General features: G+C 39.0%; 1 protein-coding gene across 3 annotated transcripts in view; it reads left to right on the top strand.

Moving 5' to 3' along the window:
* The window catches only part of gria1a (glutamate receptor, ionotropic, AMPA 1a), an 89,034-nt gene extending 73,422 nt beyond the window's left edge, over window positions 1-15,612 (top strand). The window contains exons 14-16 of one of the 3 annotated variants that reach the window (XM_014412132.3): window positions 525-639; window positions 7,411-7,545; window positions 9,408-15,612. In XM_014412132.3, the coding sequence (XP_014267618.1) occupies window positions 525-639; window positions 7,411-7,545; window positions 9,408-9,575 (418 nt within the window). In that variant the 3' untranslated portion in view covers window positions 9,576-15,612. Of the gene's footprint in view, window positions 1-524; window positions 640-7,410; window positions 7,701-9,407 lie in introns of all 3 variants that reach the window. The other 2 variants (XM_004541131.4, XM_004541132.3) reach the window with 2 other exon arrangements.
* Window positions 15,613-15,834: the final 222 nt, after the last annotated feature.

Here is a 15,834-nt window from a genome sequence, read left to right as displayed (position 1 = left end):
GAATTTGAAATCCATAGAGAGGGGAATTTTTGCATCATGTCTCCCTGCTCAAACAAAATAGCACTGATTTAAAATTGATCAGTGCTAATTAAAACGGCAAAGTTCTTTGTGTTGTGGCTCCCACGCATCCATTCTGGGACTATAAGTTTAGCTGTACAACATGGTTGATTTCGAATAGGAAAAGATCAAATTAAGAAAGCCTTGTGGCATAAGTGAGTGCAAGCAGTATGCCGGTTACCCCAAGTGATATAGTAATACACATCTACTGCCTTAGGGAGCAAACTAACCAAGCTAGATGGAGTATTAATTCATATCACTTTGATTGATGTTTCTAATGATGTTTCTGCAATATATTTGTGTGCACGTGGGTGTGGTTTGTGTGACATTTTTCTTTTGTTTTGTTTTTTTGACAACAAGCAAATCCAGGCATGTGTATCTATTTGCTGCTCTTTATGTCTCTGAATTAATAACATAAAATAACATGGTATAATATGTTATTTATGTTATTCCCTTATGGTTGGAAGAATCCCAGTAAACCTAGCGGTGTTGAAGCTCAATGAGCAAGCCGTCTTAGACAAACTGAAAAACAAATGGTGGTACGATAAAGGGGAGTGTGGCAGCAAGGACTCCGGAAGAAAGGTTAGTCTCCAACCCGAACCTGGCACCTCACAGCACCTCGCAGCACAACCCTCCTTTAATACTAGACCAGTAAGTGCGCTGCACTTAGCAGCACTCCCCATGTGGCTCTGGCAGCTCTACTGTATTGGCCCAAATATAAGATGATGATTAAGGATAACTCTCACCTGTTTATGGTTGAAAAATGCATTAAAATAGACAAACAAAATTTTCTTATCAATGTTTTTCCATGTATCATTACCTTTAAAGAAGAATATAATAAATGTCAGTTTAGCCTGAAAGAATTGTTATTGCAATCTCTCTACAGAAACAAAATATTTGGATTTAATTACCTTAATTTTGAATTAATAGGAAACCAATAAAAATGCACAAATCAAAGTGAATGAAAGCCACTTTTTCTAAAGTTTATCTACTTCAGCTTTCACTCTGGAGAATGAATTCTAAACACTTTGCTACTATGTAAGTACACAGCGAAGAGATTGTTACATCTGTCCATCCATTCATTTTCTTCCAGCTAAACTGTTACATTTGTAGTTTAATAATATCTAACAATGTCTTTATGGGCTGTCCGTGATCAAAAGTGGCACCACTTGACCGCCTGTCCAATCCACTTCTACTGTAACATTAACATTAACCTTTGCCAGCAAAGAAAGATTGTACTATTTAAACTAAGCCTGTGCACATATATGAATGGCAAGGAAATGGCATGGTAATTTTAATGTCACAAAAGGGTCATAAAGTCTGCAGTGTGAGTCATTAGCATCGGTTCACAGCATTATCTATTAGACTTTTGCTCCACTTGCTCCACAAAAACATGACGTAAATGTTAATGTAAAGGTGTATCCAGGACAACAAGATGACTTCATTTTATGTGCATTAACTGATCAGATCTTTTTTAGACCATATGAAAATTCATTAGCTACACCATACAGACAAAAGTACTGGGCCACCATGAGCTGGAAACCCATACCATGAAGCTCCTGGCACACAGCGTTTGTGCTGATGTTAATGCTGCAGTTAAATAACTGCAGCATTACAGTTACATTACAGTTATGGATCTAGGAGGGATAAGATTTCATGAATGGACTTAGCCATGCAGTACCACACTGCATGGCTAGGTACTTGATTTTATACACCTGTTGCAAAGGTACTGAGAACAGGTGATTTCAAAGATTAAGAGGTGTGGCCCAATACTTTTGCAAATATTTTATGAATTCCTGTTTGGACTAGTTTTACAACAGTCATCAATTTATGATAATTATACTGACAGCTCCCCAGACTGCCATCAGAGACCACCTTGTGGTCTTGCTACTAAGTTTACTGGATTGATCAAAAGTTTTGTTTATTGCATAAAACACATTTGATTACCAAGGGAGAAATGAGCTTATTTTTGTTTGTTTCAAAATGTACATATTTTCACTTTGAAACAGGCCGGCTGGGGTGTTGATCAATACTAGTAGATATATGCCGAGGGATCATTTCAATCTCGCTTTCTCAGCAACACCAAAGCAAATGAACTCAATGCAGCTTACTGTGCAAGTGCATCGACAGTTCCATTATTCAAAGAAAAAAAAATCTGCTGTTTTGATTACGAAAAGTAAATCTTCAAATGTGAAATGACCCCCCCCCCCCCCCCCCACCACCACCACTTTGAAAAATGTACTTACCAGAAATACTGTCTTATAATTGGGCCAGTACTCTGGTGGTACTCTGCTGTTTATTTCTTCCTTCTGATGAGATTGTGTTGTCAGAGATTTATTGTTCGTTCCCAGTGTGTAAATAAACAATGTGTGGTGGATTAGCAAGGACTGTTAAAATTAATTGTTAAACATTTGGATCTGGGTAGAAGGAATCCTTATAAAACGGTTTGTCCAATCCTGCAAACAAATGTACACACACAAAGTGTTAGGATAACATTATATTTGTGCAGTAGATCAAATATGAATTACTCAAGCAGGCTTTTTGAACATAAATCTTTTTTGTCGAAAGGAATGAGAAACACAAAAGGGCATGAAGTGAGAAAGATGAAACATGAGCTATTGGCCCTTGCCTTTATATATTAGCCTTTATAATAATCCTGGCATAACGCTTTTAATTTAAGGTATGCATATATGGATGCCATGTCAATTCATATTAACCCGGAGTTGTATCAAGTCTGCCCACTGCTCTTGCATGCATTAGAATTTTGTTATCTACTGTAAAAAAAAAAAGGAGTTTCTCCCGACAGAAAAGCTTTAGCGCATTACTTCAGATACCTCTTTATGTACCTCTATGTGGCCCACTGAACTCTCCCATTGCTTGTACCGACAGTTCTATTGGTAGTTTATGCAGAAGTGTCAAACTATGTGCCATGAAGAGCTCAGTCTACAAGGAGCATGTTACAAACAAAATCACAGTAGTTGCAAGGAGTTACATTTGAGGTTAGGCTTTCTGTAGAGTTCAGAGTGGAGCTGAAGCCTATCCCAGCCATAAACTGTATATAAACAATAGTGTGTTCAAGAAAAGTAAAGTAATTGCAGAAAAGCCATAAACCTGCATTCCCCCCAGCAGGAGACGTCTCCTCTGGTTGAAAACAGACCTTAGTAAAAACTGTTCTGATGGAATTATAGGTTCAGTCGATAGTTTGAAGTCATATTAAATACACCATTGTGATCCATTCGTTTTCTTAGATGCTTATATGCTAGTCATCGTCCAGGTGAATGATCAATCAGGGTATGCTACCTTTTTGTTGCAAGCCTATGTTCATCCAGTTCCTCTGTCAAATCCCCACCTCACTTGTACATTTGGTTTCAAAGACATAGCAAAAGTGGCAAACTTAAAGAGTCACAGTGGGACTTTGCTAAGCACTGGGTGCATTCATAGTGACATACAATTTTTATATCCAGTTTGACATTGGGTCAGGGACAGGGTTAAGATTCAACAGGTTGCTGGTGTCTCACAGACAGAGACTGCAATTACTCTAACAACAAGGCACCCTGAAAACCCCCCACACACAATCAAACCCAGATGTGAGATGACAGCCACTGAACCACCTTGCCACCATACATATAACAGACTAATTAAAAGCCTTTATTGTAATATATGCACATATGTACTTAAATTAAGTGATCAAGTTTTTTTGCTTGATCGAATTCAGTGATTAGTTTGATGCTGCTCTCAGATCTGTATGCTAACAATGTAGCAAGAGCTAACAGCAGTTAAGCTAGCACTCTCTTTCCAAAGCTAACAATCCTAGTAGCACCCAGAGGGATTTCAAACTAACCACATCATACTTTATTTGTTTTCTGTGGCCACAAAATAACCTGGAATGGTCCAGTGTTAATTATTTAGCATTATCTCTATACAGCATACTTGTAGTACTTATTCAGCTTTTTATTTCACTACACTGTAATCGTCTTCTTGAAAAACTCAGACTTTAACTACCCTCTGCGAGCATATTTATACTGTAGAGTGGTAAAACACTTTAGCTAGTCATTAGGGTTTGTTGTTTTTTTTTGGGGGGGGGGGGGTATGTATGTATGTATTACTGTAAGTGAGTAAGTGGTAAAATTTTCTTCCAGTTTTAATATAACAAAACTAATAAATTGGAAGACTTTCAAATTCAGCTGACTGAACACAAATTCAAGATTTAGTCTAGTGTGTTTGGGGAATAAAACAGCAGATTCAGTCCTCCGTAGCACATAGTTTGGCACATGTCACCTGTTATAGAGTATATCTACATATTTGGACAGACTTTAAACTCAGTTTTGCACTTTGGTTTAAAGTCAGTTTATCTGAGCAAACAAATTGATGCCTCAGTTTTATTTAGTTGCTAAAAACCACTCAACTTTCCATGTGTCTATTTGAGTGATATAAAAACATTCCCCACATAATTTCATGAAAAAGAATATTTAATATACAGAAAATATCAGTTTGGTAGGTTCACTAATTCAAGCCTTAATAATTAATGTCCTCTGTATATCATCAGCAGACACAGATGTAACGTTAGGGGCACTTGCAGCAGAGATAAACAAACCATAATATGAAATAATGTCAAACTAAAAACTTGTTTGTGCTGTTGTCACATGAATGCATGTGTTATGGGGCGTGTTTGTGTGTTTATCTATACCCATTTCCTCATAACAAAAAGTTATCATTTAAAAAGAAAACTGTAATTTGTATGTTTTTGACTTCACATTGTGTAAAATGTAAGTCAGTGTTAAATGCTATCTGGGGCCTGCCACACAAAGCGAGTCGCACATAGTCATGCACGCACTATCTTTATTCTGATTGAAAATTTGGGGTCAGATGCTGGAACATGACTTAATACGGTCTGGTGTTTACGCGAGGATGCACGTGCACTTAATCAGAGCGGAGTGACATGCAGAAGAAATGAAAATGTCACACATGCCTCAGTGGCTATCTTATTGTAGCACACGATTGATCAGCTACCCGCTGCGTCCCCACTCTTGGTTCTCGTGCATTTACGTCATAACAGAGAACGTGTGCAGGAAAAGAAAACGAGAAAGTGAACATTACGTGATGAAATTCTTCTTTCTGAGTGGTTTGTGAAGAGGCGTAATCAGTTCCACCTGCTTATTCTAAGCTTTTTCTTTATTCAGATTTTTCCTTAATAGAATCAGAATATTAGCCTCCATATAAAGAAAGCCTCTAATATGGTTAACATTAGTTAAAAGTTAAATTCGGTCCAGTAAACAGTGGATAAACAGCAAAGTTTTGTTACAGAGCACATGCAAGAGGTGGGATTTCACGCAAACAGCCACTTACAATTTAATAAAAGTGTGAAATTTGACTTGACGTTCGCACAAAGTGGCAGGAAGTGAATTAGAGATACACGGCACTTGAAGGCAGGTAGAGTATGAAATACTATAAAAAGAATATACACTTGTGTAGGGTTATTAAACAGGGTTCAATATCATTGCTGACATTTTAATGTGCTATGTAAGTCTGTTTTGGGAAATAATAATTTTGCCTTCCTCTCTCATGAAGACAACAATAAATCCCAACTTAGTCTAAGACAGAGCATAATCTCAAAGTGTTTTATTATGATGTCTCTGTAAAGTTTGATTTCTTTTTTTTAACTTAAGGCTTTTTTCAGTTTGTCTGCTGTATATGATAGTGTCATCAGATGTTACAGTTTAGCCTCAAATGTTCTGTTCCTGTAGCGACAGAATAAGTAAGTTATGTAAATCTAAGCAGTCACTAAAAGCTCATCATTGTAGTTAACTTGCAACGGCAGATTTTGTTTGTGGCTTTTGGAAGTACTGGCTTTGAGAGAAGACTAGCTGCACTACAAATTATTCATGATATCCTTTTTATAGGGACAGGTGATAAAATGAGCCAAATGTTGAGGGAGCGTTCCTAAGCCCGATTCATGCTTAAGGATGTTTTGATGAATCATTGGAGCCTGCAGTGGGCATCAGTCTGTGCCAACATAAATTCACTCGGGCCTTTTGACTGGAACACCATTCTCTAACTTTGACTCATCGTACCTTCAAACTGCCTTTTGAGTCCTACCTTCGCATGCCGAACATTTTTTTTTTTTGTAGTACCTCCCGTTTGTAAGGGCTTCTGTTTTGTAACCGCGCACACAAAGATCTTTCAAATATTTATGAGTTAACTTTCTCAGAAAAGCAAAGTCACTGAACCAGTTTCACAGAATAACTCTGTGCCCTTTGCACTTATCGTTTTAACACTTGCAGTATTTACTGCTGCTGCTTGTATCATATAAGAAGGTCCCCCCTCCCCTCTTAGGTCTCCTCCCCAAGTTCACCAAGATAAGAAAGCCAAAGTTAGATCCAAAGTTAAAAACTGCTTTGTGAGCCAGGCCTCTGAAATATATTGTTATCCCTGCTATTTTCTTGTTGTGTGGTTATGTGTGTCTTAGCTTGTCGACTTTTATGTTAACTTGTCTTCATGTGCCTTAATAGTTGAGGCGTTTTCTTTACAATGTGGGTTTCTACTGGTTTGGATTAGTGTGGGTTAAACAGTACTGTGCAAAAAAATCTCGAGCCACCCTCATTTCTTAACATTTTATTTCCAAGAAACAAGATTATTGTTCAGACTTCCTGGCCAATGGTTCTTCAGGCTTTTTTGTTCCTTTCTTTCACTCATTTTCAATCTATTCCTAGTTCCTGAAGCTGCTGAACAGTGATCTATGAATGATTCAAGCATAAAAAGACACCAAAGTCCAGGGTTGAACCAATGTTTTGTCTACATATAACGGTCAGCTTATCAAAGAACTACTTTAGCCAAAACACATAATTTGTTTCCAATTCTTTACCTGAATCTACAAAAAATGTCAAATATAACACAGTTTGACAGGCAAAATTTTTTAAAAGTGATTCTCAAAACCTTGGAATATCTCGACATGCAGAAAAGAAAAGTAGATTATATTCCACTGTGCAATGTCATCTTTTTTTTTCTTTTAGCATGATAATGATACCAAACACACTGCAAATGTAATATATATAGTATTTCAACGTGTGGTTCCACAAGTTTCAATAAATTATTGCACAATTTGTTCAGTTTTACTAAGAATATTGTAAAGAAGTCAGCGGTGGCTCAATATTTTTGTCTATAGTTGTCATTTTGCTGTACATGTACTCCATTTGAGTCGTTTCACTTATGATTTCTGTCTGTGAAACTAGTTTATAGCTAAATTTGTCTGTGTGTGTGTGAGAGAGCAAGAGAGAGAGAAAGAGTCCAATTATATGTCATATACTGCTGCCGCTATTGCCTCCTCACGACTTCTCTCCGCCCTCCTTCCCCCAGGACAAGACCAGCGCTCTGAGCCTCAGCAATGTGGCGGGAGTCTTCTACATCCTGATTGGAGGCCTGGGCCTGGCCATGCTGGTGGCACTGGTGGAGTTCTGCTACAAGTCCAGGACCGAGTCGCGCCGAATGAAGGTGTCCACCGCGCGAGCTGCTGCTGCCTCAGCCGCTCAGGCCTTTCACTGCTCAGCCTTAGACAGTGGTGCTAGCGCCCCCTACACAGAGCTGCAGAGCTACGGCCTGTACGCCAACAACACTGTTAAGATATAAGGGCAGAGCACAGCCACGGGGTAGGAAACGCTGTGATCAAGCCATGATGATGATGATGATGATGATGATGATGACATCTGCCTCCACACCCCCTCCCCGCCCATCTAACCGTGATCACAGTAGGGCCTCCCACGGCTTCCAGTGCAAACGCTCTCCTGTACTTCTCTCTACCTCTGCCGCTCCCTCGCTCAGTCTTTATGTCACTGATCTCCTGCAGTGTTGTTCAATCACTTGATTCCAAAATTGCCCTTATGCCTGTTTCGTCACGTTCGAGAAGTAAGTTTTCAGAGCAGTTGCTTAGAGTTTCATGTGTTAATGTGGCAGGATTGTTAGCATGTAGCATTTTTTTAATGTAGTTAGTTTTTGCCTTTGAATTTACATGTAGATGGATTATTTGTCACTATATGTTGTTCTCTAACTAATATTTCCTTCTTGACTGTGTGGTTAAGTACACATGTTGCTTTTCGATGTCACACTGCACAATGTTCCTCACAGGCCTTTTGTTAAAACCCATTACTTAACCCATTACAATAATCTACCACAGCACAGGTATAAAGGCAATTTGAATCACAGTGGTACATCTATCTACTTCTGTCCCTCTGAGCAATTCTCTGCCCTACTCCTTCTTCTCTTTTTGCTGACTGTCTCGCTAACGCAGGCCCCATTGTGGTGAACATCGTTTATATGTATACCATAAGGCAGACGTCGTGCGGCTCGCATGTCTTCCATCACTGCTTTGACCTCGAAAAGTCTTAACTCAAACTGCTGTTATGTTCACAGATCTAAAATGTAGAACTTGTTGCTTTATACTTTACTGGTAGATGTGAGGTTTGGTCTTCAGCAGCTGTTAGTTATCAGCTTCGTGGATCAATTTACAACAAACAGCCTCTGATTTATTCTTCCAGCTTCAAAGCCCCCCCAGGGGGGCGCACTGATATCGTTTTCATGTAAACAAAAAAAAAGGCAGGCTGAATGCGAGGAGTGATCGTCTACATGAAATCTCTTATGTTTTAATCAGCCCACAAAGGGGCCACCTGATCAGTATGCTGAAGAGAATGGTGAGGAGCCTATTAGTCCAGCGGTGCCTTTATGCTGTTTGACTTGAAAGAAACAACAACACCGTTCCAATTAGAGGCCGGTATAATTCTCCAATCCCCGTGCAGCACTTACTGGTTGCTCCAGATCGCACTGGCTTTGCCCGATTTAATCAGCTATAGAATGCGGACAGATAGCGAAGTGGCACGCATGGGCACGTGCACGCACACACACAAGCATCACACATCATTAAGTCAGCATTCGAGCCCAGTGGCTTTTATTGCGCTAGACTGGAGAATGAAGCTAGTAAACCAATGAGTGAAGCCTCAGCTCCCTTCTCTCTGCCCTCCCTTCACTCGGCTCCTCCTGCTACAAATTGGTACATTTGATGCACAATGTCTGGTACCCCAATTTTAACACCGGCAAATATAACTGATAAGGAATGTTTAACAGTTTACTTGCTCCAGATTTTTTGGGTGTGCCTAACATTCAAAAAGGAACATAGGTACATGCAGCAGACTCTTTTGTGCGTGTATTAACGTAAAAAAAAAAAGACTTCTCTGCAGACATTATCTGTGTGCTGCTAGCTCAAACTGTTGCATTCACCGTTTTGATTACAAGATATCGCATGTGTGCACAAATACACCAAAATCTGATCTGTGGGCTAATTGCGATGTTTTTGCTTCCAACAGCAATCCATCAACGACGCCATGCACTGCTCCACCCTGACCAGGATGAGTGGCAACGGGAGCGGCGGAGAGAACGGACGAATCCTCACCCACGACTTCCCCAAGACCGTTCAGACACTGCCCTGCATGAGCCACACCGCCAGCATGGGACTGGGTGCCTCCGGCATGTGATCATCATATTACTGTGCTGGCGGCGAGGGGATAGGCAGGGTGGGGCAGAAGAAGAAGAGCACAGGACTCTAATAACCTCAAAAAAAACATAACAAAACCCATGGCTGTCCGGTTTGACCCATCTATTCTCCCGGCTTTCCCAACTTGAACAAAAACTTACTGCCAAAACGGACTCTTAAAAACCGCTCCTCGCAAATGATGAACAGAGAATCGCAACTTTTTTTTCTTTTTTTTAGTAAGTGGGTGTTTGAAAAATAGATATCGAAAAAAAGAAGGGAAACGTGCTGCAATAAAGAAGTCGTCAACTGGGCGTGTTTTTGGACTTTTTTTTTTTTTTACCGTGTTCATTTATGTGGAAAAAAAAAAGAGTTTTATTCTTCAGTGTGACGCCTGCGCTGTGCCATTTCGATGGAGCTGTTGACGTTAGTCTGCTTGTGCAATATCTTCACCTCCACTGCTGACCTTGTACTACCTAGATGCTTTCCGATGGCTGATGGATCATGTCTTTGCACAGATGTGGCAGAGGAGGACAAACACTTGTGACTGCTACGATGATATGATGTTGTTTTCGGGATGTCCCCACCTTCCTTCACTTTTACATTTATACTCCATTTTTGAAGGACTAAGTGCTCAGAGTAGCATAGCCAATTTTTGTGAGATAGTGGTTTACGCTAGATTGATAGCGCAGATTAGTTCGTCTCACGTATTTTTGATTTGACTTGTGTTTCGATGACGGTTAATGATGTTCAAATCAGAAGTTGTCCAGGCTACGACAAACAAGCATTGCTGCTAGACGTCATTGAGCACATCATGCCTTGTCTTAGTGCCACATGACCATTCAAATGCGGAACATTGTACACAGATTGAGTTTGAGTACTTACATCGATCATCAAAGCAGTCATTGGGCACATTCATAAATGCTCACCTCAACCTACGTGAAAAAGAGAATGGAGATGACACATTATCCTGTATGTACAATACTGAGTGACCTTAAACTGTATTCTGCTGTTGTGACATTTATAGCATAATCACTGATACACTGGACAGTCTTTTTGAAGACAAATTTAGAGTTTATCTACAGTTGTTGCAGCATTGATATGTTTTGTTCAGTACTGAGTGAAAAAGCCAGAAAGCCGGCTTCCTCGCTGTTGCTAGCTAGCACAGCAAGGAGGGGGTGCGATTGATACACTCGATGTGACTGACAGATTTGGAGTTAGTATTGCTATTGGAAGTCAAGGTTATGGTGATCACTGCGCTACTTGGCTCTCCCGAGTTCTCCCTTTCAGATCACATCAAGTATCAAGGAATCAGAGTGACAGGCCTGGGACATTAGAGGGCAGATGTGACAAAGGGCAGACATCCTAGGTTTGGCATTTAGGCCCTAAAGTAAGATTCCATACCAGAGCATTTCAGTACATTTAACATAAAACGACCGTCGGTGATGCACTTTGTATTTCTTGGGCCCATTTTGTCACACACCATGGTAATTTATATTCTTATGCATAAGTGGCCAACGGCAGAAAACAAACCTTTAGCTAATTCTGTGATTTAAAACGGAAAGATGATGTAACAGGAGGGAAAACGAGAAACACTGGCATGATTCTATAATTTTATTTTTTTCGTTTATTGACAATAATTCCAGAGATGCGACGATACCAACAATTTTCACTTTTGTTTTTTTTTTTCATTAGAACAATTTGAGTGTTTTGCTGCTGTCTGCACTAGTTTACTTGTTTTTTTATAGCCAGGAGAAATGTGTTGTCACATATTTCAGTATGAAGATGTTTTAATCAAAACGCGATGACAGTGTTGACCCCCGTCGCTCTCACAAGGCTCTGATCATCAATAAATCACAACGGGCCGAAACAGCTTTTGCTTAAATCCCATCTGACCTCAAACCAACATTTTACACACAAGTAAGATATTCATGAATATTCTCATGACAGTAGCAATTATAATAACAGCGCACATTTGTTTTCATGTATGAAAATAGTTTTCATATATGCAAACCAATGAATTGCCTCCAACCATGTACCAACAAATGACAGTCAGCTGTAATTTTTTTCCACAAAGTGCATCACATATTAAAACCTAATTTATATGTATTTTTTAAAGGTTTATTAGGAAATAATCCTTAAAGCAGTACATTCATTAATAATGTGGCTTTCCCACTTATCCAGTAACTACGGGGAATCACGTGTCCTTTTTTAAGCTTTCACCACAGACAGTAATACTTCAATTTTATTTTTTTAAACAACTTCTACACTTTTTCTATGATAGCCCTCTCTGCATTTTCTTTACATAGAAATAGATAGAAATAATTGGTAGCACTATGCTGACTGCAAATAGCGGGAGGACCTGTTATTTTAGAAAAACTGAGAACATACACATGGTGATAAGAAATGTATTGGATGTTGCGCTCTTATCATAAATGCACAAAAGCATATAAGTGGATAGGGTCCAGTGCTTTAGCTTTTTCCTTTTTTTCCTCCCCAGGCTTGCACATTTTGCGACAAATGCATCATGCCTTGATCATCCTTAGGAATTTTGTGTTTTGCCAGCCTCTCTGAAGCATTCAGTCCCAGTTTCTGGGTATTATTGCAGAAAAGGTGCAGGATAAAGTGAAGGAAATATGCAGTATTCTGGTTTGTTGTATCGAAATGAAATTTCAGCAGGGTCAGGTGACTCACTGATATTTTTTTAGGCAGTATCAGAGCAATAAGTTACAGTATCAGACTTTGACTAGTTCATTTTTGTTTTGAAAGATTGATAATCATAGCTGGTTTTGTTCTTTTCATTGGATTTGTCAACAATAATTAAAAAAAATATATATATATATATATATATATATATATATATATATATATATATATATATTAGGGGTGCAACGATACACAAAATTCACGGTTCGGTTCGGTTCGATACTTTGGTGTCACGGTTCGATATTTTTTCGATACAAAAAATGTTCATGCATTTTTAATTTGTCATTTATTAAAATTATAAATATATATTTTAACTCAAAAGTACAGTTTTTAAATTTAACCCTAACCCTTGTGCGTGTTTTTTATTTTGACAGCGAATGCGCACCTGCGGACCACTTATGTGCAGCCCTGGTTATTTAGCTCATCATATTGCAGCCACAGAAATTCTTTTGTCCATGAAACCATAAAGCTGCACTTTCTTTTTGCCTTATAGTCTGATTTGTCATAACTTCTCCGTTTTGTGGTAAGCTTTTCTTTGGCTGTCACTTCTTCACCCTGACCTGTCTTATTTGGCTCAGCAGAACTGAAATGCTTTTACACATGCACTCACATAAGCTCAGCGATTCTCTGCGCGATCAACCTCTCACATGTTTAAGCTTGCTGCGTCATGTTTGCATAGTAAGCTAACGATTAATAAGACGATGTCAGAGGAATTGGTGCACAAATTATCATCACTCACAGATCAGTGCTGTCGCTCTCTATACACAGTTCGCACGATTGCAAAGTGAAAGCAAAAAAACAAGCGCAAATTCAAACACGACTTCAATATGTCACATATTGACAGTGGCTCACCGATGCCAATGACATAATTACCCAGCTACATTTCTGAAAGAATGCAAAAGCATTGACATATATTTTTCCTACAATAGCCCGACGGGCAGGGCAGAGATAGATTTTGGTAGCCCGACTGAAAAAAATCGCTAGCTCCGGGACGTCGGGCTAGCGATATTGCAAGCCCTGTATCTGATTGAGGAATCACTCATCTTTGGAAAAGAGAGTTTATTACAGAGAAATGTCTCTTTCCAAAATAAAAGCTATACTATCCGCTTCTTCTGGGCTATGTTCTCAGCAGCATAAGGAGAATCATGTGCTAACAGCTGTCTAAATGACTCGGCTAAAGTTAGTAGCATGCTTGTTGTTTTTGTCTTTGCACTAGGATGATGTCGGCGTAAATGTGCAGTCATATTCGTTGTGTTCCCACTAGTGCTTTCAGGTTAATCTCGTTGAAATGACCTTAACGCCACAACACGGCAAATCTCCGTTAACGAGCTACCGCCGATAGCTCCGTGCATGGGGCTAGACGGCCAACACGTTAACGAGCTAACTGCGCTAACACACTAGCTCCCACCCATGTAATTGAGCATTGCGTGGCACATCCAACATACTGTTTTACTTTAGTCCATGACTCGCTTACCTTCAGGGTCATACGTCACATGAAAACCAAAATAATTCCAAACGCCAGATCTGAATGAGGGTGGGGGAGGTGCCCTGCCCTCTTCCTTCTGACGATGCTGTCTGTGTTGAGCGTTCAGTGGATCTGCGCTGGACAGTGCAGCCTAGGCGGAGTAGTCGAACGCAGATTCACTGAGCGCTCAACACAGACAGCATCGTCAGAAGGAAAATTGATAAAATAAATTACAAATGTTGTATTGTTCGATACATATGCGTACCGAACCGAAAGCACTGTATCGAACGGTTCAATATCGATACGAATATCGTTGCACCCCTAATATATATATATATATATATATATATATATATATACTATTGCCAAACTGATTGTTTAAATGGAGTAGTCGTCCAGCTGAAAAATGTGCCAGGAGAGAAATCACTAACAGTTTTTTTTTTCATAACACATCAGAGCCTGGAGCTATGTAAAGGATGCATTATGTGCCTTCAGCCAGCATGAACATCTTTTCCTCTTACATAGCTATCACTCCACCTCAGTCCACCTCCACAAATATTCCACTGCAGAGTACAGCAATTTCACATACCCAAATCGTTAAAAGGCTTTCAAGTAAATATAGGAAAAACCGAAGATTAAGCAGAGGGAGCAAGTTGAGGGAAATGTGAGTAAAAATTAAAGTTCTTTTTTAAAAAAGTGGTTCAAAATTATAGTCCTTGAAAAGAGAAGTCCTAAAATGCATCAACCATCACCACTGGCTTGATATCTGCGTGTCTTTAACAGTGTCCAAGGGGGTGAGTTTAGTCTAAGGTGACTGGAAGGTCGAAGCGCTTGAAATGGGATTTTCACTGCTGTTGGATGCCAGAGGTCAGTTTTGGATTATGTACTGCAGAATCTAGCTGACCTCTTATTTTACAGCCAAGCGCCTGTACAAAGGCAGCACTCATCCTCTGCTTCCACAAATGGATGTGCTTTTATTTTTATTCCTGAGTTTGTATCCTTTTTTTTCCTTTTTCGAGGGTACCAAATCTAATGTGGAACCTCTCTTTCCGCCATTCCGCCATAAGTGGGCAAGCAAAAATCATATGTATCTCCACATTGTTATGTATATAAAAGGATTTTTCTCTTCCCCAGTGAAAATGTTTGTTCTCCTTTAAATCAAGCCTCAGTGTACCAGAATTAGTTACCTGCCGTGTGAATACTTTTTTCTTTCCTCCTTCATATGCGTCTTCTTTTTTCTGATGATGTATTAATTACTACGACAGCACAGCACTCTTCTGTGGAGGCTTTATCTTGGGAAATATGTTTTATATGGCATAACAGGATTTGTAAAAAAAAACAAAAAAAAAATTAAACAAAATGAAAAAGTTTTTGTTTTTTTGTTTTTTTAAAAAAAGGGACATTCAGTGTTTGTATTGTAAAGGAGAATTAGGTGGCACTTTGAAGGCTATGAAAAAAGTAAACAACACACTGATGTTAATTAATCTGCAGACGCTTTTCGTTGTTCAAAGCCAGTTTAGAGTTGATTTTAATTTAATCTCCTGTTGGTTTTTTTTTTTTTTGTTTTTTTGGTTTTTTTTGAAGTGCTTAAAATCTATCACCATGTGAATATTTCTTCTTTTTTTTTCATGGTACTTTTACTACTGGAATCTAATCACCAGAAACACTGTCATGTTTTTTTTTAACTCTACAAATGTTAAAATTGAGTTTTAAAATTCAAAGTTCAATAAATGGGTTCAGAGTTTTAAAATAAATAAATATAAAAGAATACAGAACACTGTTAGGAGTCAGACTTTTGAGAAATCTTCTTTTTTTTCTAACCAAAGTGTCCTGGAAAGAAGTCATCATGCTTTTGTAACTGAATAAAGGAATAAACTATGGATATTTGTTCAGTTTTATTTCCACTGGAGTCATAAATCTCACTCCGTGCCTTAGGCAAATGGTATATGACGTTAGATATTACAAGCAGAGAAGGATAAAGCGTTGCCCAGGTCTGAAAGGAGTGCGCTGATCCAAAATAATAATAATAATCTGAGGTAGTCTGTTTTATTTGAAAGCAGACGAAGGAAGACTGTTTTACATAAGCTGCTAG

Source organism: Maylandia zebra, linkage group LG2 (assembly GCF_041146795.1).
Source record: "Maylandia zebra isolate NMK-2024a linkage group LG2, Mzebra_GT3a, whole genome shotgun sequence".
NCBI classification, from domain to species: domain Eukaryota; kingdom Metazoa; phylum Chordata; class Actinopteri; order Cichliformes; family Cichlidae; genus Maylandia; species Maylandia zebra.
Note: the sequence above shows the minus strand (reverse complement) of the source record. Positions and strands in the feature narration are given on the sequence as shown.